Below are 20,123 nucleotides of genomic sequence, written 5' to 3'. Positions count from 1 at the left end.
TGTATGCTTTCAGTACTAGACAGTTCCATGATAATTCATCTGAAATATTTTGAAGGCCCACGAGTGAGTGAATGAGTAATGTAGTTTTTTTTTCTTTATTAGATATCAGTAGTATTAATTCTAAAATAGCTCTCTTGAATGGCTCTTTAGATGTGTGGTCCAAAGTTTAACTGACATGATTTTCAAGATCCTGCCTGATCGACGCTTTCTTACTTGCTAACTGTAGCCCATGTCCCCTTATCCTTGCATTTACTAATTAGTCATACAATATACTTCATTTCATCAGAAAACTTACTGCTTTTTTTTCCTTGATACATTTACATAGGTCACCTTTATTTGAAATTGTCCATTCTTTGCACCTAGTTAAGATAACTGCTATCAGAGAAAAATCAAAGAGAAGAAAGAAAATACAGTTAGAAAAAGTTGGGAGAAAATTTAGTGGAAACATGGACTTGATAACAAAACATATTTCAAGCTGAGGAACTAATGAACTTGGTTGCTACTTAATTTTTTTTTATTTTTGCCTCTTCGTATTTGATTATTTCTGTGTGTTAACTGATTCTTATGCAGCACTTAAACGTAGACCACATTAGTAAGTAAAATGTGGTACTAACGCATGAGACTTGTATATCTTCACTGAGCTTCCTTTTTAAATACTTAATTAAAAGGAACAGTGATACAAGCTTTCTTATAAATAGATCTTTATGAAGACTGAAATAAAGTATGACTACAGATACACTTTGTAAAATTTTTAAAAGTCATGTATTTTAATCTGTATTGTAATAATATGCCACTTACCTTAGTTGTTCGCTGATAGACACTGTTGGCCTGTTATATAAAGATGCAATTCAGGCAAAGAGAAGTTAAGTATCTCAGATAAAGCATAAAGCTGGTCTGCTTTAGTATTGCGATAGGAACCAAGTAATTTCAATCTTTAGATACCATCTTCTTTTTACTGTCTAGTGCACAAAAGAATCAAATAATTTAAGAATGAAATTTCATAATTGAGGTCTATAAAAAAAGTAGAAGGAAATCAATTCATTTTTAATTAGAATAATTGCAGGTTGTTCTATTTGTAGGAACTGTATGTAGTGCCTTATATAGACTAAATCCACACAATTCTTAATATACTATGTACATAAAAGAGGAAATTTGACTCTCTTGCTTATTTACTTCTGGATTTTTTATCTTCAACTGTAGAAAAAATTTTGATGGTAATCTATAATATCTTTCAACATTAGTATTAAGGTCATAAGAGATTTTTGAAAGTACACTTCTGAACTTTTTGTAGATCATGAAATTCTTATATAAAACATTTCACATAATAATGAGACATAATAATCTTATGTATTATAAAAGCATAATGGATAAAAGAGCTGAGAAATTTAGAAGCTTAGTAACAAGAAGCAGTTGAGAAAGTGAAACACAAAAGGTTCAGTAACAAGTCCAAGATCACATAATTGACTTGAGCCTAAATCTTCTGAAGTCTGTTGTAAAGTCAGTCTTTTATTTTTCCCTATCATAATATTACCTGACTATTTGAACTTATAGTAGTAATTATCCAGGTAAAGGAGGACACCGCTAGTCAGTGGCACTAATAAAAATAAAGAACATTAAAATTACAGAGTATTAAGTATTATTGTCAATAAATACTATTTAGTGATAAACAGACAAAGAAAGTGAACAACATAATACCTACCTTAAGAATGTTGCAAAGCAGTTTTTTTTTTTCATGGTTCTCTTTCTTTTTTAAAGCCTCCATTGGAAAATGTCCCAGGCAACCTTTCACCTATTAAGGACCCTGACAGACTTCTTCAGGATGTTGATATCAATCGTCTTCGTGCTGTTGTCTTTCGGGATGTGGTAAGTTATGCTCAGTTGACTTCTCTGAAAAACTTTTCTGTCATCGTATGGAAAATTATAATTTTAGAAGAAAGCTACATAACTAAATAATACAGGGAATGCAAATTATACTATGTCTCTGTTAAGTCATATACCCTTAGTGTTCTCTGAAAGTCTATTATCTGTTACTTTTTAAAATGATGTGAAATTTTGAAATGATGAATATAGGAATTTGAGTTGAAAAACTGTAATGAACTATCTTGAATTGACAACTCTTTTCTCTCATCTAGGTAGTTAATTGTTGTCATCTGTGTTGAGTGTATTGTGGACAATAGCAATTAATTATTTATTGTGTTACCATTAAAGACTTTTATTGGAGCATAAATTGCTTTAAAAAGATGACTTTTGGGAGTCAGGTGGTAGTGCAGCCGGTTAAGCGCAGATGGCACAAAGTATAAGGACCGGCGTCAGGATCCTGGTTCAAATCCCCGGCTCACCACCTGCGGGGGAGTCGCTTCACAGGCAGTGAAGCAGGTCTGCAGGTGTCTATCTTTCCCCCTCTCTGTCATCCCCTCCTCTTTCCATTTCTCTCTGTCCTATCCAACAATGATGGCATCAAAAACAACTACAACAGTAAAACAACAAGGGCAACAAAAGGGAAAATAAATAAATTTAAAAAGATGACTTTTTAAAATATATTATTGAGGGGTTTACTGTTTACAGTATAGTCATTAACACATATAGGCAACTTCTCATTTCCCCTTGATTGGTGTCTAGGAGACACACCAGAATTCAAATGTCCCTTATCCTGTCCCTTTTTTCTAATTTCCCAGAGTTCTTTGCTCTCTGTTCTGGTGCAACATGCCATACCCAGTCCAAGTTTCACCTTAGGTTTTCCCTTACTATTCTTTCTTCTTAAGTCCCACCTATAAGTGAGATCATTTGGTATTAGTTTTTCTCTTTCTGGCTTGCCTCACTCAATATGATACCTTTGAATTCTGACCTCAGTATTGCAAGGAGATTACCTCATCATTTTTAATAGCTACATAGTATTCCATTGTGTATATGTACCACAAGTTCCATAGCTTTTCATGTCATTAAGCAACTGGATTGTTTGAAAGTTTGGGCTGTTACAAATTGTACTGCTATGAACATTGATGTACATAAGTCTTCTCAGGTAGGGCAGGGGTTTCTGGGTCATAAGGTAGATCCATTCCTAGAGTTCTAATGAACCTCCAGACTATTTTTTAGGGCCTGGGCTAATTTACATTCTCATCAGGAATATAGGAGAGTTCCTTGCCCCCCACAGCCTCTCCAAAAGTCAGTATTTCTGACTTTTCTAATGTGTAACTTTCTCACAGGTATAAAGTGGTATCTCGTTGTTTTTATTTGCATTTCCCTGATCATCAGTGACATAAAACATTTTTTAATGTCTGCTGGCCTTTTAGATCTCTTTGGAGAAGATTCTGCCCTTATCTCTTCCCAACTCCCATTGTTCACTGGGGTTGTTTGCCTTTTTATTGTTGAGTTTGGTGAGTTCATTGTGTATTTTGGTTATCAGTCCTCTGTCCAAAGTTTGACACATAAAGATTATCTCCCACTCCAAATGGTGGCAATTCCATTTGTCTTACAGAAGCTTTTCAGTTTGATATAGTCCCATTGGTCTGTTTTTGCTCTTATCTTCCTTGCAACTGGATTTGAATCAATGTAGATGTTGCAAAAATTTAAATGGGAGAAAATTCTGCCTATATTTTACTCAAAGTATTTATTTGGTAGTTTCTAGTTAACTTCTAAATCTTTGATCCATTTGGATTTAATTTTTGGATATAATAGAATTTCATGGTCCATTTTCATTCTTCTGCATGTTTCAACCCAACTTTCCCAATGCCATTTGGTGAATAGGCTCTCCTTTTTCCATTTGATACTTTGCATACCCTTGTTAAAAATTAGTTGACCGTAGGTGTGGGGGGTGCCATGTGGGCTTAGTTCTATTCCACTGGTCTATTTTCATTTTGGTTCCCATGCTAAGCTATTCTGATTATAGTGGCTTTGAAGTATGTTTTGAGACTAGGACGCATAATGTTTCCATTTTTGCTAAAAGATGCTTATTTATTTTATTTGTTTAAATAATTACTCATTTATTGGATAAAGACAGAAACTGAGAGAGAAGGGGGAGTTAGAGGGGGAGAGAAAGAGAGATATCTTCAGCACTGTTTTACCACTTGTGAAGCTTCCCCCTGCAGGTGAAGAATTGGGGGGAGGTTGAACCCAGGTCTTTACGTGTAGTAACATATGTGTTCAACTGAGTGTACCACCACTGGGCTCCCAAAGATGCCTATTTAAAGAAATTTTAGGAGATTGGGTGGTGGTGCACCTGATTTGAGCGAATGCTATCATGCATAATGCCCTCGGCCCAAGCCCCAGGTAAAGTAGGGCTACAGGTCTTTCTCTCCTCCTACTCCTCTCTCAATTTCTCTCTGTTTTATCAAAGGAAAGAAAGAAAGGAAGGAAGAAAGGACAAAGGAAGGAAGGAAGGAAGGAAGGAAGGGAGGGAGGGAGGGAGGGAGGTGAAAATGACCATCAGAAGCAGTGGCACCAAGCCCCAATGATAACCCTGGTGAAAATTTAAAAAGTAAAAATACACATATCTATGGGAACTTAGAGGTGTTATCTGATCCTATAAAAATAGCTCACCTGAACAGTGTGCCTGATTTGCTATGCCTATAACTAGGTTCAAGTTCTGGCCCTGACCATATTGGAGGAAGCTTTGATACTGTGGTATCTTTCTCTGTAAAATGTTATAGAGAATTTTATGTTTTTAAATCATATTTAAGAATAAATTATATGCTGGTGGCATCTGGAACCTGGTGATTGAAAAGAGAGTTAACATATGAAGCCAAACAAATTGTTGAGCAATCATGGACCCAAAGCTTGGAATAGTGGAGAGGAAGTGTTAGGGGGGTACTCAATGCAAACTCTAGTGTACTTCTGCTTTCAGGTATATATTTTGCAGTAGTTTATGGATACGTGTGAACATAAGCTCTCTCTCACAGAAACTGGTGTATATCTAGGTTATGGGAGTTTGTTAGAAAGTGAACCACCTGAGATGAAATTAGAGTGTACTATTAAAGGAAAGGTCTCACCCGAGTAATGAAGCTGAAGGGTTGTCATTCCACACGTGAAGTCTCTGGACACAGTCTGAAGTGAAGCATGTTGAGGTGGCAATCATTGCGTTGGTTAGGTTGTGATCGGCGGATGCAATATTATTTGGTATGGATTGGGAGACGCATACGGGGAAGTGGGCCCTATCCAAGGGTTCCAGGACTGGGGGAAGTAAAGGCTCTATAGTGGAGATGTGAGGTTCCTGCTATCTTAGGGCTGGCCAGGCTTCCCTGGATTGAAGACCCCACCAATGTGTCTTGGAGCTCAGCTTCCCCAGAGACCCACCTTACAAGGGAAAGAGAGAGGCAGACTGGGGGTATGGACCGACCAGTCAATGCCCATGTTCAGCGGGGAAGTAATTACAGAAGCCAGACCTTCCACCTTCTGCAACCCTCCATGACCCTGGGTCCATACTCCCAGAGGGATAGAGAATGGGAAAGCTATCAGGGGAGGGGGTGGGTTATGGAGATTGGGTGGTGGGAATTGTGTGGAGTTGTACCCCTCCTACCTTGTGGTTTTGTTAATTAATCCTTTCTTAAATAAAAAAATTTTAAAAAGATAAGAAAATGAATAAATTATATGAATAATTTCTACTTTTATAAAATAGTTAAACTATATTTAAGTCACATGATGACATAATAATGCAAGGTAAATATATACAGTAAAAACTTAGTTTTTAGTATATATGAATTTAAACACATAAAATATTTAGATTCAGGTAAAAGAACTGAGTGGCAAAATTTGTTGTAACAAAACATGTGGCTAAGAGAAAAAAATTGCTTCAGGTATAAGTCAAAATTTGAGAGCAAACTCATTATACTTTTCTGATTCCCTAAAACTTAAGTTACAGTAGGTCTGCTGTATCTGAAATTATATAAACTTTATATTTATAAAATATATAAAATGAAACATATAAATTTTAGTCTTTAAAAATTGAATTGAAAAATTTTACAGTATCCTGGTTGAGTGTTACAAGATTTCAGTCAACTATATTGTAGGCTAAAAATTTAGTAGTGGAGACCCCATTTCTTTTTCTCTTTCTTTTTTTAATTAGTGATTTAACATAGATTTACAAAATTGTTAAACAACAGGGGTATGATTCCACTCCATTTCCACCATTGTGTCCCAGTTCCCTCCACTGGAAACTATAGTAGTTCTCCCAAGCTCACAGATATGATTATTATTTTATAACTATATATATGTATATATATTTGCCCATTTTTTCTATAGTCCTGCCTTCCCTTCCTTTCTAAATCACACCTGAACCTACTGCTACTTCCAAATGTCCTCACTTTTTTCCTCTTCTATATCTGGAGATTCCCATATCTTAAGCAGATAGGTGAAATATAATAAAATTTGTTTCTTCATAATAAAATACACAGACACTCAATTAACTTCTGTGAAAATTTAGTTTTCCAGATGTTTAGCCTCTGTTTGTGCTGTACTTCATATTCAAAGACAGAACTGGAGCCAAGTTTGCAGATCTGTCTTTGAAAAGAAAATGCCATAAAGAAGAAATATTTTTAGCTTGTCTAGACTAGCAGTTCACAGTATCTATTGTTTGCAGCTCAGTTGCTTTGTAATTGATAGTTATTCATCCCTTATATATTTGTTGAATATCTTCTAAATGCTCACTACTGATTTTACAGTTGTGGAAATAAAAGCATTGTGGGCTATTATGGCCTATTGCAGCTTAAGCTGTCGTTGAATTCATTCATGGCTGGTACCTTTTGTTAAGTTGCTTATTTTCCTTTGTAAGAACTGTTGTTAGTGTTTGGTTTATGCTAATCATGTATGTGTATGCATGTGCATATATTTATTCTGTTAGCACTTTAATACAAGGAAGATTCATTTCAAATACTTCAATAGTTCTTTGTATATCTTAAGAAAAGCCTTTTCTCTCCCAGAGCATGAAATATTAAGTCTTAATTTTTAGGACATATAGTGTGTTTTGGTTAATTCTTCATAGCTATACTAATTCTGATTCATAGTTTCACATTATTGGTAAGTAAGTCTTGTTGGCTTTTTCGGGATAAATGCACATAACTTCTGAATCCTGTTCACATTGTGCTTATGTGAAGTCATAAACTGCCTGTTACTAGAATTACTAGAGTTTAATTGACACTTTTTTCCCTTGTTTCTATTACAGTTTTGTCTTGAAGTATCACTTTTACATAACTTTAAAATATATTACATTTGTTTCCTTAGGTATACTCTGATTTTTGAAATTGCTGTAGTGGTCATAAAAATGTTTTCTTAAGTGCATTTCCCTATAAGTTCCTTATCTAGACTCATTAGGTAAGGATCTCAAGATTATGTATAGTTATTTATATATATATATTTTAAAGAAAAGGTTCTTTTTATTATTATTATTATTTTGCCTACACGTTTATTTATTTTTTTTAAGAAAGGAGACATTAACAAAACTGTAGGATAAGAGGGGTACAGCTCCACACAATTCCCACAACCCGATCTCCATATCCTTGTGGGTTGCAGAAGGTGGAAGGTCTGGCTTCTGTAATTGCTTCCCCGTGGAACATGGGCATTGACTGGTCGATCCATACTCCCAGTCTGCCTCTCTCTTTCCCTAGTGGGGAAGGGCTCTGGGGAAATGAAACTCCAGGACACATTGGTGGGATTGCCTGTTCAGGGAGGTCTGGTCTGGCATCATGCTGGCATCCAGAACCTGGTAGCTGAAAAGAGAGTTAACATACAAAGCCAAACAAATTGTTCAGTGACCATGGACGTAAAGACTGGAATAGTGCAGATGAAGTGTTGAGGGGAGGGGTACTCCCTGCAGACTCTTGTGTGCTTCTGATTTCATGTATATATTTTTCCCTGATTTATGGACACGGGTGAACATATGCTTTCTCTCAGGGGACCTGGACTATATCTAGGTTTGGGGACTTTATTGGGGAGTGGACCACCTGGAATGGAATTAGAGAATACTATGAAAGGAAAGGTCTCACCCAAGTGATGAAGCTTAAGGGTTGTCATTCCACACCTGAAGTCTCTGGATACAGTCCATCTTGGGGTGGCACTCATTGCGTTGATTAGGTTGTGATCCGCAGATGCAATATTACTTGATTTGAATTGAGAGAAGCATGAAGGAAAGTGGGCCCTACCCTAAGGTTCCAGGACTGGGGGAAATATAGGTAGGCTCTATAGTGGAAATGTGAGGCTCCTTCTGTCTTAGGGTTCAAGAAGACAATGGTTAGTTATTGTTATCATCTCATTATTTGGTAATTGGGTTAACTTTGCTAGGGTTTGCTGTATAATACCCAGCATCTTGTATATAGCTGTGCTACTGGTTGCTTCTGTTCTCCCTGGTCTAGGCTTTTGAGAGAGTCAACATATCAAAGACTCAGTCTATGTATTAAAAAGACTCAGTCAGTGTTTTAAAAAGTTCTAGATCAATTTTCCCCTCTCATATTAATTAAATAGTGGTTTATATGACTACACTTTAATAGGAGTGTACATAAACACCATTCCCACCACCAAAAGACTGTGTCCCATCCCACCCACACCCCACCTCCACCCTCCCTAGTTCTTTATATATATATTTTTAAAATATACATGATAGGGGCTGGCTGGTGGCACACAGGGTTTAGCGCACATAGTACAAAGTGCAAGGATCCTATTCAAGCCCCCTGGTCCTCACCTGCAGTGAGGTCACTTCACATGTGGTGAAGTATGTCTTCAGGTGTCTTTCTGTTTCACTCCCCTTCCCTTCTCAATTTCTCTCTGCCCTATCCAATAAAATGGGGAAAAAAAAGTGACCTCCAGGAGCAGTGGATTCTTAGTGTAGACACCAAGCCCCAGAGGGGAAAAAAAAAGAGAGAGAAAAAAAAGGAAATATACTTAATATAAAAATGACCTTATCTATTGGAATGCACTTGGGGTTTTAAAAGTATTATCTCTCTCTCTCCTAATTTGACTAATCTTACCACTTTGCTAATCTCCTCTGGAAAAACTCCATTTTGTCACTGAGCTTCAAAAATTAGAATCCTCACATCTTGTCAGTGTTTTAGAGGCCTTTAACCGGCTCCAGCTCCCCCACTACTTAATAGTAGGGGCTGTTAATTCTGTTTTTCTATTTATACAGTAAAATACTGCATAACTTTTTTTCTTAAGCTGCCATATCATACTTCTAATACATACTGAGCTTGTACAAAATTTATGTTTATATCCCCACACTGCTTATTACTCCCTATTTTATGCTCTTAGAAGAGCCTTCTGCTCAAGTAGTAATATGTTAGAATTTATTCTTAGTCCAGTTATGATATTATTCTATTATGTATTAACAGTATAATATTCTTCTCAAGCTTGTATCATCTGCATAGTTAATAAAGAGCATGCTATGTTGTTATAGAAATATTGAAGTTTTATATTGCTAGCTAAATGACGGTTATTAGGCAGTAATATATATTTAGCAATTTTTGATAAAAGTTGAATCTCCTATTTTGGTTTCATAAAAAATGAAATAGGAATGTTTTTTTCTATTCTAAAAATTTACATGTTAAAATGCTTGAGTGTCATCCTGCCTTTTTACTTTACACAGGATGATAGCAAGCAGGCACAGTTCTTAGCTCTAGCTGTTGTTTACTTCATTTCGGTTCTGATGGTTTCCAAGTATCGAGACATACTAGAACCCCAGCGAGAAACTGCAAGGACTGGAAGCCAGCCAGGAAGAAACATCAGACAAGAAATAAACTCGCCAACAAGTACAGGTATTTAATATATATTCTTAAACATTTCAGTTTATACTTTCATCATCATTTATATACTTCCTTCCTCTTTTCCCTTTTCCCTTTTACATTCAGATTTAAGCTAAGCTTATTCATAATCACCTCTCACCTAGATAGGTAGGTATTAGGGAAATTCAGTGAATATATTTTGATTCAAAACAATCTATAAATGATTAATATATGCTACATTCTTATATTTTTGTTTCAGTTGTTTATCATTTATTAATACAAGTCATTTATCATCCTACTTAAAAGGCACATCACTCATATATTTTAATCTATATAAACATGAAAGTAAAATGTCCTTACAGAGTAGTTGAAGACCAAGAGTAAGTGAAAGTATAATTCTTACAGCAAAGTAAAAAGTCTTCTTTCTTTTTGTTGATTTTAAATAATTTTTGTTATCGGTAAGTTAATTTTGATTCATAGAATTTTAAGATTTCAGGGATATAGTTTCACAACCCTGTAAATATGTTTGACTTACTGTATCCAAAGACACGTGACCCTCTCTTCCTTTCTTGTGATAATTATTGTAGTTCTTACAAAGCCTGAGATGGTTTATTTACTTTTTTTTAAGTTTACTTGCTTTAGTTAATTAAATCCCATATAAAGTGAATATATAGTCACTGTCTTTTATGTTGTCCAATTCCATCCACTTGTCCAAAATGTGAAAGTATTGTCATTTTAATTGCAGAGTAGTATTTCATTAAGTATATGTTGAAATTTTTTAATTAAATTTTTTAATTAAATCACCATATTGGGATAAATTATGATTTATTAAGCTATTGTCATGTGATTATTATTATTATTTTTAAATATTCCCGCTGTATGTGCCAAAACGCCAGACCTTCCACCAACTTGTCTTCTTCCTTCTGCATAGGACACTGGGTCCTCTAACTCCTTTCAGGCTCCTCCCATCTCCCACATTTAGAGTCGATGGCTCTGCTCTTTCTACATTTTCCTGTTCCTTTCTTCCTTCCTTCTTTCCTTCCTTCCTTTTCACTCCCTTCCTTCCTTCCTCTTTTCCCTTTTCTCTTTCTTTCTTTCTTTTTCCTCATTTCCTTCCTTTTGTTGTATGTAGTTATTTTAATACCTAAATTCTCTACCACAGATTCATAATAAACATAGACACATTCCAAACTTTATACTAACATTACTTCAACTGGAATCAAAGACTGTGGAAAGCTAACATTGTGGACAGGAGTGAGCCAGCATTGATCATGTTCTCTCTAGTCTATGGAATGCTCCTGGTGGCAGTTTTGCATTCAATGTTTTGTTTAAAATTATAAACACATTTTTCTGGCAATAATATTTTAATATCATGGGGTACCTTCTGTCTGTTGCATTTCCTGCCAAGTGTTTGATTCAAGGTTGTTTAAATTAAGTTATTTGCAGTGTAACCTTGGCAATTCAGTGATTATCTTATATACCAGTGGATTTTCAGTTGAAATGGTCTTTCCTAAATAAATGCATACAATAGCTACATAAAACAGATGTTCGTAAGAATGAGCAGGAATTAGTGGTTAAATCTCTGCACCCTCTTTCCATAATCACATCTTTTTCGTTTACCATCTATTGCTGGTGTGAAAAATACGGGTCATATATATTTATAATACTTCACTGTTGTGTGCTTTATTTACTTTCAGCATGTAAACATATTTCATCACAGTACACTTTTTACTTTGTTCTTCAAATCAGCATTCAACTTCAGTTTGTTTTGACTGTTCATATCCCTGAGAATTTATTATCTTAACTCTTCATTTTTATGCATTTAGATCTGGCATACATGTATAAAGTGTAGAATAGTGATATTATAGGCTGACTTCTAGTTATGATTTCTTGTGTGTCTCTTGTATGTTCCTATAATTATTCTGTTTAATAATTGTATTATTCCCTTCTCTTAATATGTATCTTCTTTTATTCCCTTAAATATATTGTCTTTATTGCTAGTACTGTTTGCATGTTGCAATAATACATATTTGTCAGGTATCTTCATTGGACCCCGTTGCAGATTGTTACATGCTGGCTCACATTTGTTCCATGATTTTCTCCACAGTTGTGGTCATACCTTCTATCCCTCATCCAAGTTTGAACCATGGATTCCTTGCTAAGTTAATACCTGAGCAGAGCTTTGCCCACTCCTTTTACAAAGGTAATATTTACCTCATCTCCTGACCAGTTTGGATATTTTTTTAATCATTTTTCACACATTTCCTTTAGTGTAATTGTTTATAAGAAAGTATAAATTTCAGGCACCATGGAGATACATGTTGCATTTTACCTGGCTAATGGCAGCAAAATGTAACTAGTGATCTCCTACATTTCTTCATGTATCACCTGTGTAATAAGGTTACATCCATAGATTGTGGCAGATCTGATCATGTAGTGAAACAAAATGAGTCTAAAAATTAAAACTACTCTGGGAACTCAGGAAAATGTTGAAAAGTAAGTTTTGAAAACATCAAACTGATCTGAAGTTACTTAACATTCTGGAACAAAGTTCCAACTCTTTTAGTTAGGACAGTTTTCAATTTTAAAGAGCGTGCCTAATTAAATTAAAAAAGAAAGATCTTTTTAAAAGGAAGCAATCAAGTTTTAAAGATTAAAACTAAAATAGTGAAATTACATCTTTTGGTTTAATTAACATGATGAGATTAATCTTTTCGGGGGGGGGAAGGGGATGTCACTTTAGTCCTTGTATTTCCTGTAACTATGTTTTGGTATATAACATAGTTGCTTTTAAAAAAAGATGATTGTCCAGGTAACCTAGACTATTTTTTCTTTTTTCTTTCTTTTTTTTTTTTGTGTGACTTAGTATTCATTTAAAGAATTACTAGATAATGGATATAATTCTGCACCATTCCCACCATTAGAGTTCCATTCCCTCCATTGAAAACTGCAGTAGTTCTCCCAAGTTCACAGATATGGGTTGACAATTATTTTTATAACCATATATATAGTCATCTTCCCCTAACATTTCTCCTTTGCTGGGAATAAGGATCAAAATTCTTTTGTGGGTACAGAAGGTGGGAATTCTGGCTTCTGTAATTTTTTTTCCACTGGATGTTGAAGTTGGCATGTCAGTCCATACCCTAGCCTGATTCTACCTTTCCCTTGTAGAGTATGGCTCTGGAGAGGTGAGGTTATAGGACACATTGGTGAGGTTGTCTGGTAAGTCAGGATCATAGTGGTATTTGCAACTTGGTGGCATAAAGGCATAAAGATAGAAAGCAGATATAAAGTGTTTAATGAACAGGAAAAAAAAAAAAAGAAAAAGTAGGAATAGATCAGATGAAGTTAGGGACCTTCAAGTGGGAAAGAGTTAGGAAGTCTGTTTTAGGTATACTCCAACAGGCCTATGACTTTAGTAATCTTTGCCTGAGCTTGATAGCTGACATGCAAATGGACTAAAAATACTATCTGGGGAATATATAGTCAGAGTTGAGAATAGGACTAGAAAGCTGGATTAGGGTATAGTAGCTCCCAAACTTAAAGAAGAGAGTATACAAATACAATTAACTGTTTAATCCATCAATCTGAATTGTTAAATATGAATGTATATGAGCACAGGGTTTTCTTTTTTTTAGTTTCTTTATTGGGGAATTAATGTTTTACATTTGACAGTAAATACAATAGTTTGTACATGCATAACATTTCCCAGTTTTCCATATAACAGTACAACCCCCACTAGGTCATCCTTCTTGAATGTGTATTCTCCCCACCCACCCCAGAGTCTTTTACTTTGGTGCAATACGCCAATTCCATTTCAGGTTCTACTTGTGTTTTCTTTTCTGAACTTGTTTTCAACTTCTTCCTGAGAGTGAGATCATCCCATATTCATCCTTATGTTTCTGGCTTAATTCACTTAACATGAATTTTTCAAGGTCCACCCAAGATCGGCTTAAAACGGTGAAGTCACCATTTTTTATAGCTGAGTAATATATATATATATTCCACAACTTGCTGAGCCACTCATCTGTTGTTGGACACCTGGTTTGCTTCCAGGTTTTGGCTATTAAAAATTGTGCTGCCAAGAGCATATGTGTACACATCTTTTTGGATGGGTGTATTGGGTTCCTTAGGATATATCCCCAAAAGAGGAATTGCAGGATCATAGGGTAGGTCCATTTCTAGCCTTCTAAGAGTTCTCCAGACTGTTCTCCAGAGTGGTTGTACCCATTTACATTCCCACCAGCAGTGCAGGAGGGTTTCTTTGACCCCATAACCTCTCCAGCATTTGCTGCTGTTACCTTTTCTGATGTCTGACATTCTCACAGGAGTGAAGTGGTATCTCATTGTTGTCTTTATTTGCATTTCTCTGGCAATCAGAGACTGGAGCCTTCTTCATGTGTTTCTCAGTCTTCTGGATCTCTTCTGTGATGAATATTCTGTCCATGTATCTCCCCATTTTTAGATAGGGTTATTTGTTTTCTTATTGTTGAGATTTGCAAGTTCTTTATATATTCTGGTTATTAGTGCTGAGGGTTATCTATGACTGATTGCAAACCAGGAAGTCAGATATTCAAAAGTGTGAAAGGGATTTTGATGTAAAGGAGGTTCTTCATTGCTGAAAAAGTGATCATAGAACAAACACCTGGAATCACCTTATAATAGTCGACACTGTTACGACACTCACGCCAGAATAAAGTAAATGACTTCAGTCCTACAACAAAGGACCGAAGTCTTCTAATAATTCCAGTGAATTTGGATCTAGTGTTTAACAGAGGAGTATTGGACTAGTGTTCTTTCATTGTTTTTAACAAATTGCCCTAGGCTTAATGGATTATCACAGCACAAATGCACTGAAATTTTAGTTGATCAGAAGTTTGGAATGTATTAACATCAGGCTAAAATCAAACCATCCTGAGGTCTGCATTCTTTCGTAAAGCATCTCTGGGCATATTCATTCTTACTGATTTCTCCAGCTTCTGTAAGTCATCCACATTTCTTTACTCGTGGCCTTCTTTCTTGTGGTTTCAAACTCAAGAACACTATCTCAATTTATTCTCCCATATTCACATCCTCTGAGCAAATTAGGATAAACTTTGCTTTTAAGAGAGAGAGAAAGAGAGGAAAAGAGACTAGTCAAAGAAATATTGGTCTGAAAACTATTTGTGATGAAAATCACAAATATGAGCATCCAAAGTGCTCAGTGCATTCAAATAGGATGATTCAAACCTCTACACTTCAAAGGTAAAAACACTGAAAAAAAGAACATTTTTGGCTTTCAATTTTTCATTTTAAATCTTGATTTTCTTTATTAAGGGTATAATCTTTTATGTTAATGTTGAATTCCCTGAGTTGTCTTCTTTTAAAAAATTATTACTGTCAATATTGATTTATAAAATTATTTCTATTATTTATTTATAAAAAGGAAACATTGACAAAACCATAGGATAAGAGCAGTACAACTCCACATGATTCCCACCGTCAGAACTCCATGTCCCTTCCCCTCCCCTGATAGCTTTCCTAATCTTTAACCCTCTAGGAGTATGGATCCAAGATCATTGTAGGATGCAGAAGGTGGAAGGTCTGGCTTCTGTAATTGCTTTCCCGCTGAACATAGGCGTTGGCAGGCTGATTCATACTCCCAGTCTGTCTCTCTCTTTCCCTAGTGATGTGGGGCTCTGGGGAAGTGCAGCTTGAGGACACATTGATGCGGTTGTCTGTCTAGGGAAGTCTGGTTGGCATCAAGGTAGCATCTGGAACCTGGTGGCTGAAAAGAGAGTTAACATACAAAGCCAAACAAATTGTTGACTAATCATGAACCTAAAGGCTGGAATAGTGCAAATGAAGAGTTGGGGGTTCCTCCTTTTTGTAGATAGCTAGAAGGCTTCTTTTAGTTATATTCTAAAAGGCCTGTGCCTATACTAGTGTTTTTTTTTTCCCCTGACCCTGAAATTGGATATGCAGGTGGATCCAAGTTATTGTCTGGGGATGTCATGGCTGGAAAAGGAACATAAAGCTGCATCAGGGAACCTTTCCCTGATCCAGATTTACAAAATTATAAGATAACAGGTATAATTTCGCACCATCCACCACCAGAGTTCTGTATCCCCATTCCCTCCGCTGGAATCTACAATAGTTCTCACAAGGTTACACATATGGGTTGACTGTTACTTCTATGCCTATGTGTCTGTTATTTGTATCTATTTGCCTCCTTTTCCCCCTATGGTTCTGCCATCCTTTCTAAGTCACACCTACACCTATTTCTATTTCTGAATGCCCTTCCTTTTTTTTTTTCTCTTTTCTCTTCTATATCTGAGTCCTCATAGTATTGAAATTCAGAGCCCTCTGGTCATCGTCTTTTGTCATCTCTCTCCTGCTGGGAGTATGGATCATAATTATTTTGGAGCTGTAGAATGTGGGAGTTCTGGCTTTTCTATAATTGCTTCTCCGCCAGACATAGGGATTGGCAAGTCAATCCATATGACTAGCCTGTTTCTATCTTTCCCTAGTGGGGTGGGCTCTGAAGAGGTGAGGTTCCAGGACACATTGGTGTGGTCATTTGCCCAGGGAAGTCAAGATAGAATTATGATAGCATCTGCAACATGGAGGCTGAAAGGTGTTAAGGTATAAAGTAAGATAAAAAGATTTAATGATCAAGAACCAAAAGATAGCAATAGAGCAGATGACAATAGGGATCTTAGGGTGTGAAGAAGCTAGGAAGTCTATTTGGGAATATTCTTAGGGGCCCATGACTTTTGTAGGTTTTGCTTGAGTTTTATAGCTAACATAGAGGTGGACACAAATTTTGTATGGAAAGATGGTATCTGAATTGAGAATAAGACTAGAAAGTTGAGTTAGGGCAGAGAATAGCTCCCAGACTTGAAGAATAATAAATGAAATAAACTGTTTACCCTTCCAACTTGCCCAGGGCCCATATGTATTCATTAGCAGAGGAACTTGTGTTACCTTTGAGTCCCTGTTGGTCAGAACTTGTAGTTAATGATCACAGCTGAGAATATTCTAGTCTGCACTCATTTCAGGACCAGTTTTCCCCAGATGTCAGTAGGATGACCCAACCTACCTCAGAGTGTGGGGCATTCCCTTCCCTACCATTGCTAATTTAGAGGGAGGACAAGTTCCTGCTGCAGCTTATACTGTGTTGATTTTTTAAATTTAATTTTTTTGTTTTCCCTTTTGTTGCCCTTGTTTTCATTGTTGTTGTAGTTATTATTGTTGTTGTTATTGATGTTGTCATTGTTAGATAGGACAGAGAGAAATGGAGAGAGGTGGGGAAGACAGAAAGAGGGAGAGAAAGATAGACACCTGCAGACCTGCTTCACTGGCTGTGAAGCGACTCCCCTGCAGGTAGGGAGCCAGGGGCTCAAACAGGATCTTTATACCAATGGAGTTTATTATTATTATTATTATTATTATTATTACCTTTATTTACTTATTGGACAGAGACAACCAGAAATTGAGAGTGAAGGGGGGAGAGCAGAGAGAGAGAAAAAGAGAGAGAGGAAAAGACACCTGCAGCCTGTTTTACCACTTGCAAATCTTTCCTCCAGTAGGTGGGGACTAGGAGCTTGAACCTGGATCCTTGTGCATTCATTGTAACATGTGCTCTCAATAGGTGTGCTACCACCCAGCCCCTCAAGTTGTATTTGGTGAAAGAAAACTAGCAGGAAAATCATTGAGTCTTATGCAGTACAAATACTTATCCAACACATTTCATTCTTAGTTATATAGGCAAACTGAAATTCAGTGGTTATTCTAGATCTTTTTTATGCATGGCATTTTTTTTAGAATTAGGTTGATTTTTATGTAATTCAATTAGATATTTTTGACTTTATATAGATACACACGATAGACATTTTAGTTTAAGTTACTCTGAATATAACTTGCTTACTATTACCATTTGAAGAGGTAATACTTGTGATATAATTTTACTGCATACATATAAGAAGCTGTATGTTTTATTCATGTTATTCCATATTTTAGTTTGGAGAATAGCCACTTGAGTTACTTTTAGTGGGAAACTTACTGAAACACTTCACAAATCACTATAAAACAAAATTTCTTGAGGAAGGAATGTAATAAATGAGGTGACCATGCTGACATCATGTCGTTTACTGAGCTTTTACTCGGTATTTTCCCCAAAATGTATTAGATGAGTCCATTAGGTTCAGTGCAATTGGTAATAAAGAAAGGCATCTGGTTTCCAACTGGCTGTTTAAGATCACTCAGGCTATTAATGTTTCTGCTTCATGTACTGACATGGCATATTGCTACAGAAAAGGATTAGAACTATTGAAAAGTTACAAGTCTACTGTCATTGATATAACCTGCACAGATGCAATCATTTACGCTTTGCCTGTTTTTCATGCTTAATGTCTAAGTAAAGGCACTTGAGTTAAATTCTCAACAAACTTTGGTGTCACACAAAGAATTTTGGAAACATAAGTTACCAAAGATAAAATTTATGCAAATTCTGTCAGTAGAGAGCATATTCTATAAATGATATTAAGCAGAACAGTAAATTATGGTAGGTATTTTTCTTTTTTAAGATCTTATTTATTCATTACTGTTAAAATATTTTTCTTTAAGAGAGCCAGACTGGGAGTATGGATCAACCAGTCAACGCCCATGTTCAGCGGGGAAGCAATTACAGAAGCCAGACCTTCCACCCTCTGCAACCCACAAGGACCCTGGATCCATACTCCCAGAGAGATATAGAATGGGAAGGCTATCAGGGGAGGGGATGAGATATGGAGATCGGGTTATGGGAATTGTGCGGAATTGTACCCCTCTTATTTTATGGTTTTGTTAATGTCTCCTTTCTTAAATAAAAAAATAAAAAAAATTTTCTTTACTGAGGGATTAATGGTTTACAGTCGACAGTAAAACACAGAAGTTTGTACATGTGAAATATTTCTCAGTTTTCCATATAACATTTCAACCCCCTCTAGGTCCTCCTTTGCCTTCATTTTCCGGGACCTGACCCTTTCCCCACCCCAGAGTCTTTTACTTTGTTGCAATACACCAACTTCAGTCCAAGTTCTGCTTTGTGTTTTCTTATTTTTCAACTTATTATTATTAGTGATTTAATAATTATTAACAAGATTATGGGAAAAGAGGGGTACAATTCTATACAGTTCCCACCACTAGGCTGCCATATCCCATCTCATTCATTGGAAGTTTCTGTATTCTTTATCTCTCTGGTTGTATTTTGTTTTAATGAAAGAGAGCTACATAGAGAAAGACATAGATTGACTAGAGCAGTACTAAGCTCTGGCTTATGCCTGTTCTGGGGGTAGAGCCTGGGACATCGAAAGCTCAGACATGTAAGTCTTTTATATTACCATTCCACTGTTTTCCTAGTGTGGTAAATTTTTTTTCTATTGATTTGCTTTTGTTTGTACTTGTTATTACAAAAAATTCCACTGCTTTTAAATGTCTGTGTAATATAAGTGGGGATGTTTCCCAAGTTGTTCGAGTATGATTCTTACTCATTTATTGAAATTGCTGATCCTTTTTGAATTATTCTTTTATCAGTTATAATAGAAAATAAAATTTAGCGGCACTGCAGTAGTGCAGCCAGTTAAGTGCACTTGACATGAAGCACAACGACCTGCATAAGGATCCCAGTTAGAGCCCCCGGCTCCCTACCTGCATGGGGGTTCGCTTGGCAAGCAGGGAGGCAGGTCTTTAGGTGTCTCTCTCTTTCTCCCTCCTACCCCTCCAGTCTTCCACTCCTTTCTTAATATATCTCTGTCTTATTCAGCAATAACAATAATAACAACAACAGTGGCAACAAAAATGGAAAAAAATGAAAAAATGACCTTCAGGAACAGTGCAGGCACTGAACCCAAGTGATAACCCTAAAAGCAAAAAAAAAAAAAAAAAAAAAAAGAAAAAAAGGAAAGAAAATTAAGGTTTTATGTATTACATATTATTATGAATCATTCAAATACTTTCTAGTATTTAAATTTAGTATACTTTTGTGGGCCTTTTGTGTCTATGTTTATATGCATCTATCCTACAGTCACTGCTACTTAATTCTCTTATGATATTTCTATTACGACTATTTTGCTTCTTTTTTTAAAACCAGAGTACTGCTGAGTTTTGGCTTATAGTGGGAATTGAACCTGAAATTGCAGAGCTTTAGACATGAAAATTCTTTGCATAACCATTATGCAATCTCCCCAGCACTACAATTGTTTCCTATTGAATAATATATACGTAGAAGAAAGCATGCATCAAAATGAACTCAATCGTCTCTCTAAGCTTTCGACCAAGTGCATCAAAGGATAAATCTGCCTTAATTTTCACATTGGTACTTAGTGACTGAATATTTTCATACATAATCTACAAATTAATATATTCTCTCATCCTTTTCTAATCATCATTTACCTAACAAGC

At 35.9% G+C, this 20,123-nt stretch overlaps 1 protein-coding gene across 6 annotated transcripts in view; it reads left to right on the top strand.

Moving 5' to 3' along the window:
• NBEA (neurobeachin) overlaps window positions 1-20,123 on the top strand; it is a 546,841-nt gene that overhangs the window by 167,245 nt on the left and 359,473 nt on the right. For all 6 annotated transcript variants that reach the window (XM_060191623.1, XM_060191622.1, XM_060191624.1 and 3 more), the window contains 3 exons: window positions 1,756-1,863; window positions 9,566-9,734; window positions 11,809-11,904. In XM_060191623.1, coding sequence (XP_060047606.1) covers window positions 1,756-1,863; window positions 9,566-9,734; window positions 11,809-11,904 — 373 coding nt within the window. The remainder of the gene's footprint in view (window positions 1-1,755; window positions 1,864-9,565; window positions 9,735-11,808; window positions 11,905-20,123) is intronic.

The sequence above is a fragment of the Erinaceus europaeus genome, chromosome 5, assembly GCF_950295315.1.
Source record: "Erinaceus europaeus chromosome 5, mEriEur2.1, whole genome shotgun sequence".
Taxonomy (NCBI): Eukaryota; Metazoa; Chordata; class Mammalia; order Eulipotyphla; family Erinaceidae; genus Erinaceus; species Erinaceus europaeus.
Note: the sequence above shows the minus strand (reverse complement) of the source record. Positions and strands in the feature narration are given on the sequence as shown.